This window comes from Rhinolophus ferrumequinum, chromosome 5, assembly GCF_004115265.2.
Source record: "Rhinolophus ferrumequinum isolate MPI-CBG mRhiFer1 chromosome 5, mRhiFer1_v1.p, whole genome shotgun sequence".
Classification (NCBI taxonomy): domain Eukaryota; kingdom Metazoa; phylum Chordata; class Mammalia; order Chiroptera; family Rhinolophidae; genus Rhinolophus; species Rhinolophus ferrumequinum.
In genome coordinates this window covers 36,636,899-36,648,903 of record NC_046288.1, presented here as the reverse complement: position 1 = coordinate 36,648,903, position 12,005 = coordinate 36,636,899, and the positions used below count along the sequence as shown (strand labels likewise).

General features: G+C 38.8%; 1 protein-coding gene across 4 annotated transcripts in view; it reads left to right on the top strand.

Moving 5' to 3' along the window:
- RASGEF1B (RasGEF domain family member 1B) overlaps nucleotides 1-11,054 on the top strand; it is a 534,882-nt gene extending 523,828 nt beyond the window's left edge. For all 4 annotated transcript variants that reach the window (XM_033106128.1, XM_033106129.1, XM_033106130.1 and 1 more), the window contains 5 exons: nucleotides 62-157; nucleotides 4,901-4,996; nucleotides 5,366-5,489; nucleotides 6,674-6,746; nucleotides 9,644-11,054. In XM_033106128.1, the coding sequence (XP_032962019.1) occupies nucleotides 62-157; nucleotides 4,901-4,996; nucleotides 5,366-5,489; nucleotides 6,674-6,746; nucleotides 9,644-9,668 (414 nt within the window). In that variant the 3' untranslated portion in view covers nucleotides 9,669-11,054. The remainder of the gene's footprint in view (nucleotides 1-61; nucleotides 158-4,900; nucleotides 4,997-5,365; nucleotides 5,490-6,673; nucleotides 6,747-9,643) is intronic.
- The last annotated feature ends 951 nt before the right edge of the window (nucleotides 11,055-12,005 follow it).

The following is a 12,005-nucleotide window of genomic DNA, read 5'->3' as shown; positions in this document are numbered from 1 at the left end:
TTACAAACTTTCTGCACGTGAGAAGTAAATAGTTTCATCCTCTTCTCTCTTTTGTCTACAGCATCAGATGGACCCTTCGAGCAATTTCTATAATTATCGAACAGCTCTCCGTGGGGCAGCACAAAGATCTTTAACTGCTCATAGTAGCAGAGAGAAGGTATGTCCTTAAAGGAGTCTGATTCATGGGAGAGCTACCATGGTTTGTACTGAAATGCAATGTGAACTGCTCCTGAGCTTCTTTTACCTGTTCAGTTCTACGAAAGAAAGCTGATACACTGTAGAAATTTTATCACTTGCCACATTAGGAAGGGGAATACTAAAGGGAAGCTGGCCTGCAGAAAGGGAGAGGTAACTTGATGTAGAACTTTGCAAATGTACATTATTTGTTATTACTTAAATGATTATTTTGCAAAGTGTCGTAGTTGCATTTCAAGCAGTAAATTAAGTCATATGTTAAGATGACTAAATAGCCATAGAGAGTAATTGAATTTAATGGAAAAATAGACATTTAAGCTCTGCACAAGGTAGCTGACTTAATGTAACCTTTTCTCTTAAAAGGATTAGCTTACCTCCCATGGTTAAGTCATTTATTTTCAGAAAGTAGGTTAGTTACTATAGCATTAGGCCGGCTGTTACTAACTGGGTATGTGAGTGGCAGAAAAAGTATAGGAATGAAGTCTGAGATATTAATGATCCTTGCTCTATCTACCCTACCCTTAAACAGTTTCAGACTATCCGAGATCCATCATACTCTTGACTCTGAGGGTCCCTTCTTGGCAGATTTCAGTGTTGTACTTGCCCATATCCCAGTACTCCTGTGACTAGATTGAGAAAAGATGTAATCCGAAGTTTTTTAAGCTTTGGAAAATTATCACATGCATGGGAGGAGCCCAGCACCCTGAAATGTAAAGATCTGTTGGAGGCTGTCTACAGCTTCTCATTCACTTCTCCATGTTGGATGCAAGGCTCCCTTTGCACGTCTGCCTGGTCCCCAGTGAGAGTTTGCTGGGCTCTGCCTCAGTGAGGTGGGCGGAGAATCATATCTCTTGCTTAGTAGAGAGCTGCAGCATTGGCCAAAATGCTCCTGAAGTCTAAGCCCCCAGAAAGCTCTCATTGAATATTATACTTGTGGGGCTCTAATAGCTTTTTCCAGAAATAAACACAAAGTATTTACCCTTTACATCATTGAATAAATTCTGTCGGTTTTAGTTTCATTGTTTTTGTAAACCAGTTCTGTGTGCACATGAATTGTACTCTCTGGTTCGTAAAACAAAGGAAATCACCAGCATTTGAAAAACTAGACTGTTTCTTTTCCACAATCAATCTCAAAGGCTGTGAATGAAAACATTACTAGATAAAAATCCATCTTTTATTCAAGACAATTGGGATTCTTTTTTTCTGTTTTGAAGTGAGGGTAAACGCCCTTTATTCCTAAGTAATTTCCTATTTTAAAACCTTCCTGGTAACGTGACTAGGGTAATAGAATCTTTGATAATCGGTCAAATCTCGAGTTTGTGGCCAAAGTGACACATCTAATACCATGTTACAGAACAAATCAAATCTGTTTTCCACACAGGGGCCTTAAATGATCTTTAAATAGTTTTCTTTTTCTTTTCTTATGGGAACGAGTCTCCAGGTTTTTAACCATTCTTCATATGATTAGATGGTTTTAAATCCTTTTGCCATTCTACTTTTGTTCCTGGGAACTTGTTCCTGCTCATCAGCATTCATTTCTAGGTGATAATGGCTTTAAGGTACAGTGGCCGAGCCTCTGAATGAAGAACATTTTGAGAGGGAATTGGAAGACATTATTTGAGAGGTTCTCCCACTAAAGTCATCATTGGCAAGACCTCCTAGAAACCAGACTTGCTTTGCTCTCCCCTGTCAGTAACCCATAACCCGTAGCTCACAGACATGCACCGTCCTTAGAATCTCCTGATGTTTACTCTGGGTCTAGAGAACTGAAGGGAAATATCCAAGAGTAAATGAGAAGCTGAAGAAGCTTATTTTTCTTGCATATGGGCATAAGGAGCAGAGCAGGGACGTGTCTTAAGGAAGATGGCTTGTATTTCGGACTTCTTGGAAGAGTGATTCAGTCAGCATTGGGGCATCTCACAGGCACCATGAAATGCACAAATCACATGAGACATAGCCCTGGCCACTAGAGGCACATGACATGAACTTACGAAAAGTTGAGATATCAATCTGAGACATTAAGTGATCACCACCACGTGCATCTCAACAAAGCCCAGCACAACAGAATAGAGCACAGAAGTCGAGATCTTGCCTAAAAGCTGTGACATTACTGCCTCATTTCCCTGGGGCTGCCTGATGATGATGTGTCCTTATTATCTTTTAAGAGCATCAGTAATATATCTGTCCCTTTGTATGGGGCCCATTTGGTTTTTTGGGATGCTTAATTGAAGTGAAGCCTGTAGTATTTAATTTAATCCTCACTACAACTCAGTGAGGTAGTTACTGCTGTTTCCATTTTCAGGGGAGGACACTAGACTTCCTTAGTATGTTATGCTTATACCAAGGGTTGGCAAACTTTTTCTGTTAAGGGCCAGATCATAAATATTTTAGGCTTTGTGGGCCGTAACGTCTCTGTTGTAGCTACTCAACTCTGATATAGTAGCACAAAAGCAGACACAGAAAGTATGTTGCTGAACGAGCGTGGCTGTTTTCCAGTAAAGCTGGGTGGCCACTAGAATTTGAACTTCATATAATTTTCATGCTCATGAAATACTATTCATTTGATATTTTTCCAGCCATTTAAAAACTTACATTATGTGGCTTCTAGGCTATCCCGAAGCATGTGATGGGCCGGGCCTGGCCTATGGGCCACAGTTTGCAGACCCCTGGCTCTTGCTGCCAGTAAATTGCGGAGCCAAATATTAAAGTGATGTCTGGCAGAGTCCAAAGTCCAGTGCTTCCCAGTCACAAGGGGTCTTTCAAAGAAAGAAGGCTCAGGTGTGCTTTTGTTTATCATTGGTACTGTGTCTGTTTAATTCTAAAACAACAGAAGCACTAGTAATGTTTAAAGGTGAGGGGTATCTTTAACAGTTCAGCTCAAGAGCCTTCCACAGACAATAGCAAATGATTAAAAGTATATTAATGGGGGTGGCTGGTTAGCTCAGTTGGTTAGAGTGTGGTGCTGGTAGCACCAAGGTTGCCAGTTCAATCCCCGCGTGGTACACTGTGAACTGCACCCTCCTCAAAAAAAAACAAAAAAAAAACACAAAAGTATATTAAAAGGGCTGTCAAAACTGAAGATTCACTTTGGCTATTTTCAGAGGGTAATGAAACAAAAAATTAATCAAAGCTTTTTTTTTCAATGACTTTAGAGAAAAAAAATCTGAATTTTTCACTAGAAGTGGAAATTGTTACTTAAGATTGTTGTGCATGTGCCAAAATATTAATAGATGTTTTCCAGACCTCCCATGCATTTAGTATAGACATACCACATGAATCATAATCTTAGGGAAACTTGAGAAACCTGCTCTTGGGTAAAATAATAGGCCCACGATTTGTGTTTGGACCATTATTTGCATTGTAGCAAATTTAGGATCCTTAAAAAATGTTGGCATTTGAGGGAAAGGGGAAGTTACCGTGTCTGAGCTTTGTTCTTTGTTAATTATGGGTTTAGTAGGATTTCGGGGACTTTGGTAGAGATTATTATTTTAGGTTAATTAATTAGATGCCACCTCATTAAACCAAAGATGTGAGGCTGGGAAGTCTTATTAAAGAAGGCTTATTGTTTTTTAAACCACCATTAATTTTAATGTGCACATTTCTATTCCACCTTCACTTGGGCACACCTCATAACATATTGTGCAAGGTACGGTACTTCTTCGGTGATTTCCCACGAGAACAGGTGCTAACTTGCTCTGACACGAAGGCCAGGTGTACTCAATAGGAAGTTTGTAGCAGCTAAAACCCCGAGCTCTCACCTTATCTTGAGCAGTGTCTTCAGGGATAAAACAAAACGTTCATCTAAAAAAATCATTCATCTAAAATGTAGAAATCTGAATGATATAACAATACCCATTCTAGCAGGGATATAGGTCACACATCTGAAAATTTGGGTACCTGCAATGACAGGTATTGTATTAATATTTTGCTGTAAGTAAGGGGTTGCTAAATGAAAAGCAAGAGTTCTCTTAGACCTTTTCCCTTGGATTATAGTTAGAATGTTCAGATTTTACAGCAGGCAGACCTCGTTTTATTGCACCTCGCTTTATTGCACTTCACAGATATTATGTTTTTGTTTTTATTAGTTTCAGGTGCACAAAACAATGTGATAGTTAGATATTTACACCCCTCACAGATATTGCATTTTTTACATATTGAAGGCAAGACCCTCCACCGGCAAAAGATTGCAACTCACTTTATTGCGATACTCACTTTATTGCGACAGTTTGGAACCAAACCCACAATATCTCCAAGGCATGCCTGTACATACCGTGTTTCCCTGAAAATAAGACCTAACCAGAAAATGAGCCCTAGCATGATTTTTCAGGATGATATCCCCTGAACTTAAGCCCTAATGCATCTTTTGAAGCAAAAATTAATATAAGACCTGGTCTTATTTTCGGCGAAACACGGTGCTATTGCATTGACAAAAATAAGGAAAACTGTAGGAACAACATGAAGCCATCCATCTCCCCATGCCACTTGTCTTTGCTGTGTGTTGGTTATTAATAGCATTTGTGTCTTAAGCAAAATTATGTAAGGGAGGAAACTGCTGTCATGGGAGGTAAACAGAACACTGTGTCTTAATTCACTGGCCTTTTATGTAATGCAGAGTTCAGGCTGTTTGTTAATTTCTTGTATTGTTTGATAAGAGGCTAAATGTTTTATTTGCTCAAAACAAACCAGAATCTTCTGTTTTCTTTAGATTGTGATACCATTCTTCAGTCTTCTAATCAAAGATATTTATTTCCTCAATGAGGGCTGTGCCAACCGCCTTCCAAACGGCCATGTCAACTTTGAGGTAAGGATCGGCTGCAAAAATCTGAGCAATAGAGAAAGGCGAGTTTCTCGAGCATTGCATCCCAGGCCAGGCAACCAAAGCTGATTCTGAAGTTCTAGAACCAAGTTTTCTCCTTCCCTACTATTTTGTGAGAAAAAAACAATATTGAGTAGGTTAAATTAGCTGTGCCATTATTATTAATTATTTGGAAGCACTTGCGTATATTTTCACCTATACCTGGCACTATCTATACCTAGTTTTTATTAAATTTAAAAAATTAATGTAGTTCAGAAGATTAGAAGCTAGAGGGAAACATTAAATGGAATTGGCTCTTCCAAGCTTGTAAATTTTGATGACTGCTTTGAAATTCTTTTCTTTTATATTTTCTAGAAATTTTGGGAACTAGCCAAACAAGTGAGTGAATTCATGACGTGGAAACAAGTGGAATGTCCATTTGAGAGGGACCGGAAGATCTTGCAGTATCTGCTCACAGTACCAGTCTTCAGTGAAGATGGTGAGTAGGCCATTCAGCTGGCGCTGCCACCAGTGTCCCCAAACCCAACAGTTTGGAAATTAGTGTATAAATGCTCGGTGCCTAGTTCTTCGTATAGTAGGAGGCCTGTCTTCTGACCTCGTCTGTCTTAGGCGTTTTCTGTTGCACAGAAAACTGTATAATTTATCCCTAAAATATTTATCAGATACTCACTTAATATTCACCCATAAACTATATGTTTCTGGGTTTAAACATTCTTTATACTACTATATCTGCAGAGCTTTGGGCATCAATGGAAAGTTATTAAAGAATTTTCTTCCTTGTTTGGGCTTGTTTCAATGGAGGAAAAAAGGTTTTTGTGGTATGTTGATATTCAGGGTAATTTGAATAAGGAACAAACCGTTAATTGCTATCCCCTGCCGTTTGAAAAAGTAGTGGAAAGTCTTGACCTATTAAGATATTAGGGAATTTGAGGCAAAGTGCTTGACGATGTACAGAAAAAATTGACCAGAAGCGAGTTAGATTTCAAAAGACTTGGGGATTGATTCTATTGATCTGTTACAGCCTCCATTTGTTAGTGCTACTATATAAATCAGTAGCATCTATCAACTAATAATTTCCTCTAGTAGATAGATAGCGCTCATGATATTGACTGAAGAACATTTTCAATTAATATTACCATTCTAGAGGGGACTTGATTGTTTTAAACGTCTACATGGGATTAATAACACTCTTTTAAATCTTTGGATTAAGATGCTTTTTGATTTAAAAATAAAGAAAATATATTAGACGGAAGAAAAATAGGCCTAGAAAATCTGGCTTTTTCCTAAGAGTTTTTTGTTTTTTTTTAAATCAAGGCTATCGGGGAAGGATTCCCATTCCATCCCCTTATTTGTAAAGAACATAAATGTGAGTGCGTGATAGCTATCAAAGGCATTTGTAAGGCTTTTTGCCTCATAAATTGCCTTAGTTAATTGAGTTTCATTTTGACCTCGAGGCCCTTGGGTTTTTGTTGCTGGTCAATCAGAGGCAAAGTGATATTCTGTGCTCTTCATGAAACTATGAAGCTTCCCAGTTATGTGTTTTTAAGGAATGTGTTTTGCTATAGGGTGTGGCTTAGGTTGAACAGGGGATGGATGGTGGTGGATAATATACTCCGGAGATGGCTTCATTGTTAACGCATTCTTACTTTTGGTTGATCATAGCTCTGTACTTGGCTTCCTATGAGAGTGAAGGACCTGAAAATCATATAGAGAAAGACAGATGGAAGTCTTTAAGGTGAGTCTCATTGCTGCACAAATCTAAAGGAGATGTTGGCCTCATGTGAAGAGAGCCACGTGCCTTCTGCAGGAAGTCCCCGTCTGCATGCTCTGCATCTTGTCTCCTGTTACTGACTCTTTGTGGCTTGGGATCCTCACGGCCATCATTCAGTTATATTGCCTTTCATTTCTTTATATTGGCAGCTATATACAGTGCCTTTGTTTTTCTTTCTGTTTTCCATTATTTTATGGAAAGAGGAACTGAAATTACCCCGTGGTGTGGTGAAAAGAGCACTGAGTCACTCTCTTCATCTAAAAGATAAGAAGTACAGACTATATTTCTGAATAGTCCTAACACTAAAAGTTTATTTGATCAGAGATAAAAGAGACCTAAGTGCCAGTTGGTTCGATAAATTCATCATGTCACTTATTGACTGTATCTTAGTCCCCACTTTGGTGAGAGAGAGAAACAGAGAGAGAGAGAGAATTTAAATGTAACCTAGAATATTTTCAAGTTTAAAAACGTTGTTAATCTATTAGTATTTTCAAATAAATGTGTTTTCAAACAAAACTAGGATAGGTACATTTTAACCATTTGAAATACTTCAATAGGCAAAAGCAGCCCAGAATATAATAATACTATAACCAAAACTGCTATATTTGTATTTCTACTAAGAAACTCTGGGAAGATATATCTTTTTGTACCAGGGTTGACAAGCACACTTACCCTTCTTCCCAGTCATTTGGGAGCCTTCATTAAACTATACTGGGCTAGGTTTCATGTACTAGGACATATATCTAAGATATATTTTCTTTTGTGTGATTTTGTTTGTTTGTACTTCTCAGTGAGGAGGGGTGAGGTATATTGGCACTGGAATTATTATCCTTAGAACAAGTTATGGTGACTGGTAAAGAACTGGAGGTGTTTCTTTTATCACAGACACAAACGTAAAAAAGATTATGACCTGTGCCTCGAATCGAATCGTGGGAATGTAACAGCTTCCTGGGCTGACGCCCAGTTTCATTTTTATGAAATTTAAAAGTGTTCCTGCTAGTGGCACATTTATATTAAAATCTTGTATTACTTTGTGTTGGTGTTAAAAGATATTAACTAAACTCTTAAATAGTATTCATGTGTAAAACATGAGCCTTAGAGTATACACATCTTGCTAGATAAAAGATTTGGGAATTACTCCTTTTAGTCATCCTTTTTAGATGAAATGTGCCTTCCATATATCTCTTTTTAATCCTCCCTTTCTATTTTTTAAAAGCATTAAGTTGGTACGGTCCCCGAGTATAACTTAGCTATTGTTGCTTTCTTTATAAATTTGTAAGAAATTGGTAAGCAGATAATTTCACTATGCATAAATGATACCTGCTACCTGTATTAACCTGTGAAATCCAGACATACTGAAATGATGCAAACGTACCACATACTTTTCTGGTTGTTATTCTTTTGTGATTGTTATATTTTTATATTCCTGTTGAGTAGTGGTTCATTTGGAAGGGTTTGTAAGTCAAAAGTTTGATAGTAAAAGCTAAAGATTGAATTATGTAAGTTCCATATTTGTATGTACTGTACACACAGTATACAATAATATTTAACATTTGACTGGTTAATATGTGACCAAAGAATTTAGTGGAGAATTTAGAAATGAGAAGTGAAAAAGTGGGTGCATTGTACTGGCATAAATTTCAGACACAAATCCATGAATTCATCTGCAGTTGTACTCAACTCAAATGTGCTCAATAATAATCCTTCTGATCATAATTCATTGAGGTACTATTAATAGAAGTGGCACCAATAGAATGGATGATATATGAAGAAATATATATTTCTTTACACACACACACACACACACACACACACAAAATGAAGATATCGTCTTGGTATAAAAGATTAGTTTCCATATTAAAATTGTTTGTAAGGGGCCCTAAAGGACACTTTTCTTTGAATCTGGCTTTAAGCCATGAACTCTGCCTCTTCCATATCCTGTCTGTCTCAAGGTCCGGCCCTAATGCCTGCTGCTCCCTGACCCACCTGTCCCCAGAAAGAGTCCCTCCTGAACTCATGCAGTCTAAAGCTGTCTTCCTCTCCTGTGACAGACCCCATGTTGTTTTGTAATGTGTGTGCTTCTTTTTCCTGCGTAAGCCCCTTGGGGGCAGGCATAGGGTCTTCCCTCGTGTTGACCATAGCACCGGACACAGGCTCCTGCAGTGCTGAGGGATGATGTTGGGTCAGTGCAGGTAGCTGGACAAGGTATAGCAACCACAGAGAGGATAAAGAAAATGGGCTATGATCATTTGCAAAACCACATATGTTAAGTGGGAACTAACATACTGATTATTCTGGAATGATAGATAGTTACTACCTGAAAACCTATATATACGTTAGCTTTGAAGGCAATATTTTTACGTAGATACTTTTCCCGCTGGCCCTAGAGCCATTCATCCAGACACTTAGGTTCAGCAGTGGCAATGACAAATATACCTCTTAGGGTGGATACCTATCTTGTCACCTGCTATTTAAATGCTCTCAATGGACGTGGAATGGGAAGATGCTTATAGTTACTGAATAAACCAATCTGTGATAAGACTATTATCTAAAAGCTTTTTATCATTAATGACCTTTGTTTTTTGTTTTTGTTTTAATATAAAGCCACTCAAGAGATAGATTTCCCTATAAACAAAGGTTTTGGCCATTTCCAGTAAAACATATTTAAGTGACCAGCAGTTCTTTCCAAAAATCCAGGACTTCAACACTTAATGTTTTTTCTTCCTGTCTTTAACTAAAACAACAACAACAACAAAAACACTTAAAGCAGGAAAAATGAAACTAATATTAGGCAAGACATTTTCATCCTATGTCAGATAATTTGACCCACTCGTTCTTACTTTGTCTTTTTTATTACTCAGGTCGAGCCTCTTAGGCAGAGTTTAACGAATGGGATGCTGACTGCTGCTGCTGCTGCTGCTTCTGCATCGGGCAGATGACTGAGGGGCTGGCCTCGGCTGTCGGCATGTAGCACTACAGAAAGTCACCAAGTCCACGAGCAAGCTCACTCGTGACAGCAGCAGATGGTGAACATATTTCCTACAGCTGACAGATTGACTCAGATTTTGAGACTGAAATGTTCACTGAAGGCACTTGAGAAAGAATCCTCTAAAGATCCCAGCTCTGCACATGATTCATCTCTTGGAATTTCCATGTGAATCACAGCTCTGCACCTGGATGGAGCTTTCGCGCGTGCGTGTGCGTGTGTGTGTGTGTGTGTGTGTGTGTGTGTGTGTGTGTGTTTATTTGGTTGAACATTTGCTGCTAATGGGACTTGCCCAGCTGAGTGCTGGCTCTTAGGAAGCCCATGTTTCTTTGTTAACTTAAATGAAAAACGGAGAGGCGGGAGAGGGAAAAAAACCCTCCAGTTAGATCCCAGACTTCAGCTCAGCAGTATCGCCAGGAGGGAAAAAGACTGGTTGAAACCTGACTGTGGACTTTGTTTCCCTTAGTATGTGCTGTGTTGTGAATTCCTCTCCTCCCTCTTCCGACGAGGTTTTGAGTTGGCTGCTGGTTAGCAAACTCCTTTTTACCCATATAAGTTATTTAATATAATAATGAAGCTCAACACTGTGGTAGGAAAATAGCCACTAGGAAAAAAAAAAAAGCAGAGTTTGTCATTGGACTGCTAAACATTCTAGAAGGACTTTTTGGGATTTTTTTTTTTGCCCTTCCAAGCTGTTTACAACTGACCACTGTGTTCTACAGATGTATTTTTTCAGTAGTTTTTTGTTAGTTTTCCATGACGCCTATTTTTTTTTTCTCTTGTAAATTTAAATTATCTGACTTTAAGAGTCTTGGAAAAAACCCATGGCCTAATTACAATTTAATTTTTTGAACAGACTGTTATGTTTTATTGCCTTTCGGAGGCTGTTGGTGACTAAACATGTGAACAAAGAATAAATTGGAAAAGTTACCACCACCATCACCACCACCCCCACTACAGCAGTGAACAAAGCAAATGAAAAACATCTTGCTGTTAACTCAAAAGTCGATCTAATTGTGAAATAGTTCACCTTGTTAAACATCTAAAGTCTGTAGTTGCTCTGCAAATAGCCATTATATTTATTTACTCTAGGAGAAGCTGTAGAGTAGTAAACTGTGTTAATGAAAAGAACAAAACATGTTGAAAACACAGATGTATTTGAAAACTTAACGACATGGTTTCAAAAAACAGAGCATGTATATATGCAACCCGCCATCTCAGCAGACCGGAAATGTCTCCAAGTTGTTCCTTTACAACCATCAATATATTTCACACTCTGCGGCCAGGAGTTGTGGCGTCTTTCTTTTCTTTTATGGATGGGATTGTTGGGCGGGGCTGGGCTGTAGTCGCAGAAGTTCAGCTTAAGTGGCTGGCTAACAATGTGTGTGTCCATGAGGGAAGTGGGCGTAAGAGTCTGTGTGTGAGCATTGATTTTCTGAAAATGAATCCTATTCAGCATTTAATAAACATTACTGGCCAGGCACTTTCTAAGTGTTTAGCATAGATCATGATCCCCACTTTTTAGGTGTTGAAACAGGCATATTCATAAAAACAATGACTCGTCCGAGGCCCCGTAGCTAATGAGAGGCCCAATGATTTGAAGGAGGCCTCCTAATTCCTGAGCTCAAGCTGTAAACCACACGGCCAAGCCATTCCAAACTTCAGTACAACCTTCAAACTTGCAAATAACTTGTGGGTCTTACGTGCAGGTTTGGATTCTGTAGGTGTGGGGTGGGGCCCAGGTGCTGCTGATGCTGCTGGTCTTGGAATCTGCTTAGAGTAGCAAGACACCCCCAAGTCCTGCCTCCTTTCCCCTGCACTGCCTTTCCCTGAACTGGGTGCCCCTGTTGTTTCGGTGACAGAAGCAATGTTTATCTGTAACCATCTACGTCAGAGGTCTGCAAACTCTGGGCTGTTGGCCAAATCTGCCCATTTCATATGGTCCATAATGTAACAGTAGTTGAAAAAATTCTAAAGAAAAATAGTCTTTCCCGGCACATGAAAATTCTATGAAATTCAAATTTCAGCATCCATAAATAAAGTTTATTGGAACACTCATGCATTTTTCTTGTGGCTGCTTTCTGCTACAGAGTCTTGCAGTTGTGATGGAGATTGGATGGCCTCCAAAGCCTCAAATATTTACTCTTTGGACCTTTACAGAAAGTTTGCTGACCCCTGATCTAAGAGGTTATTTTGAGCATTACACTGAATTTGCAAAAATGCTATCAGCTCTTCAT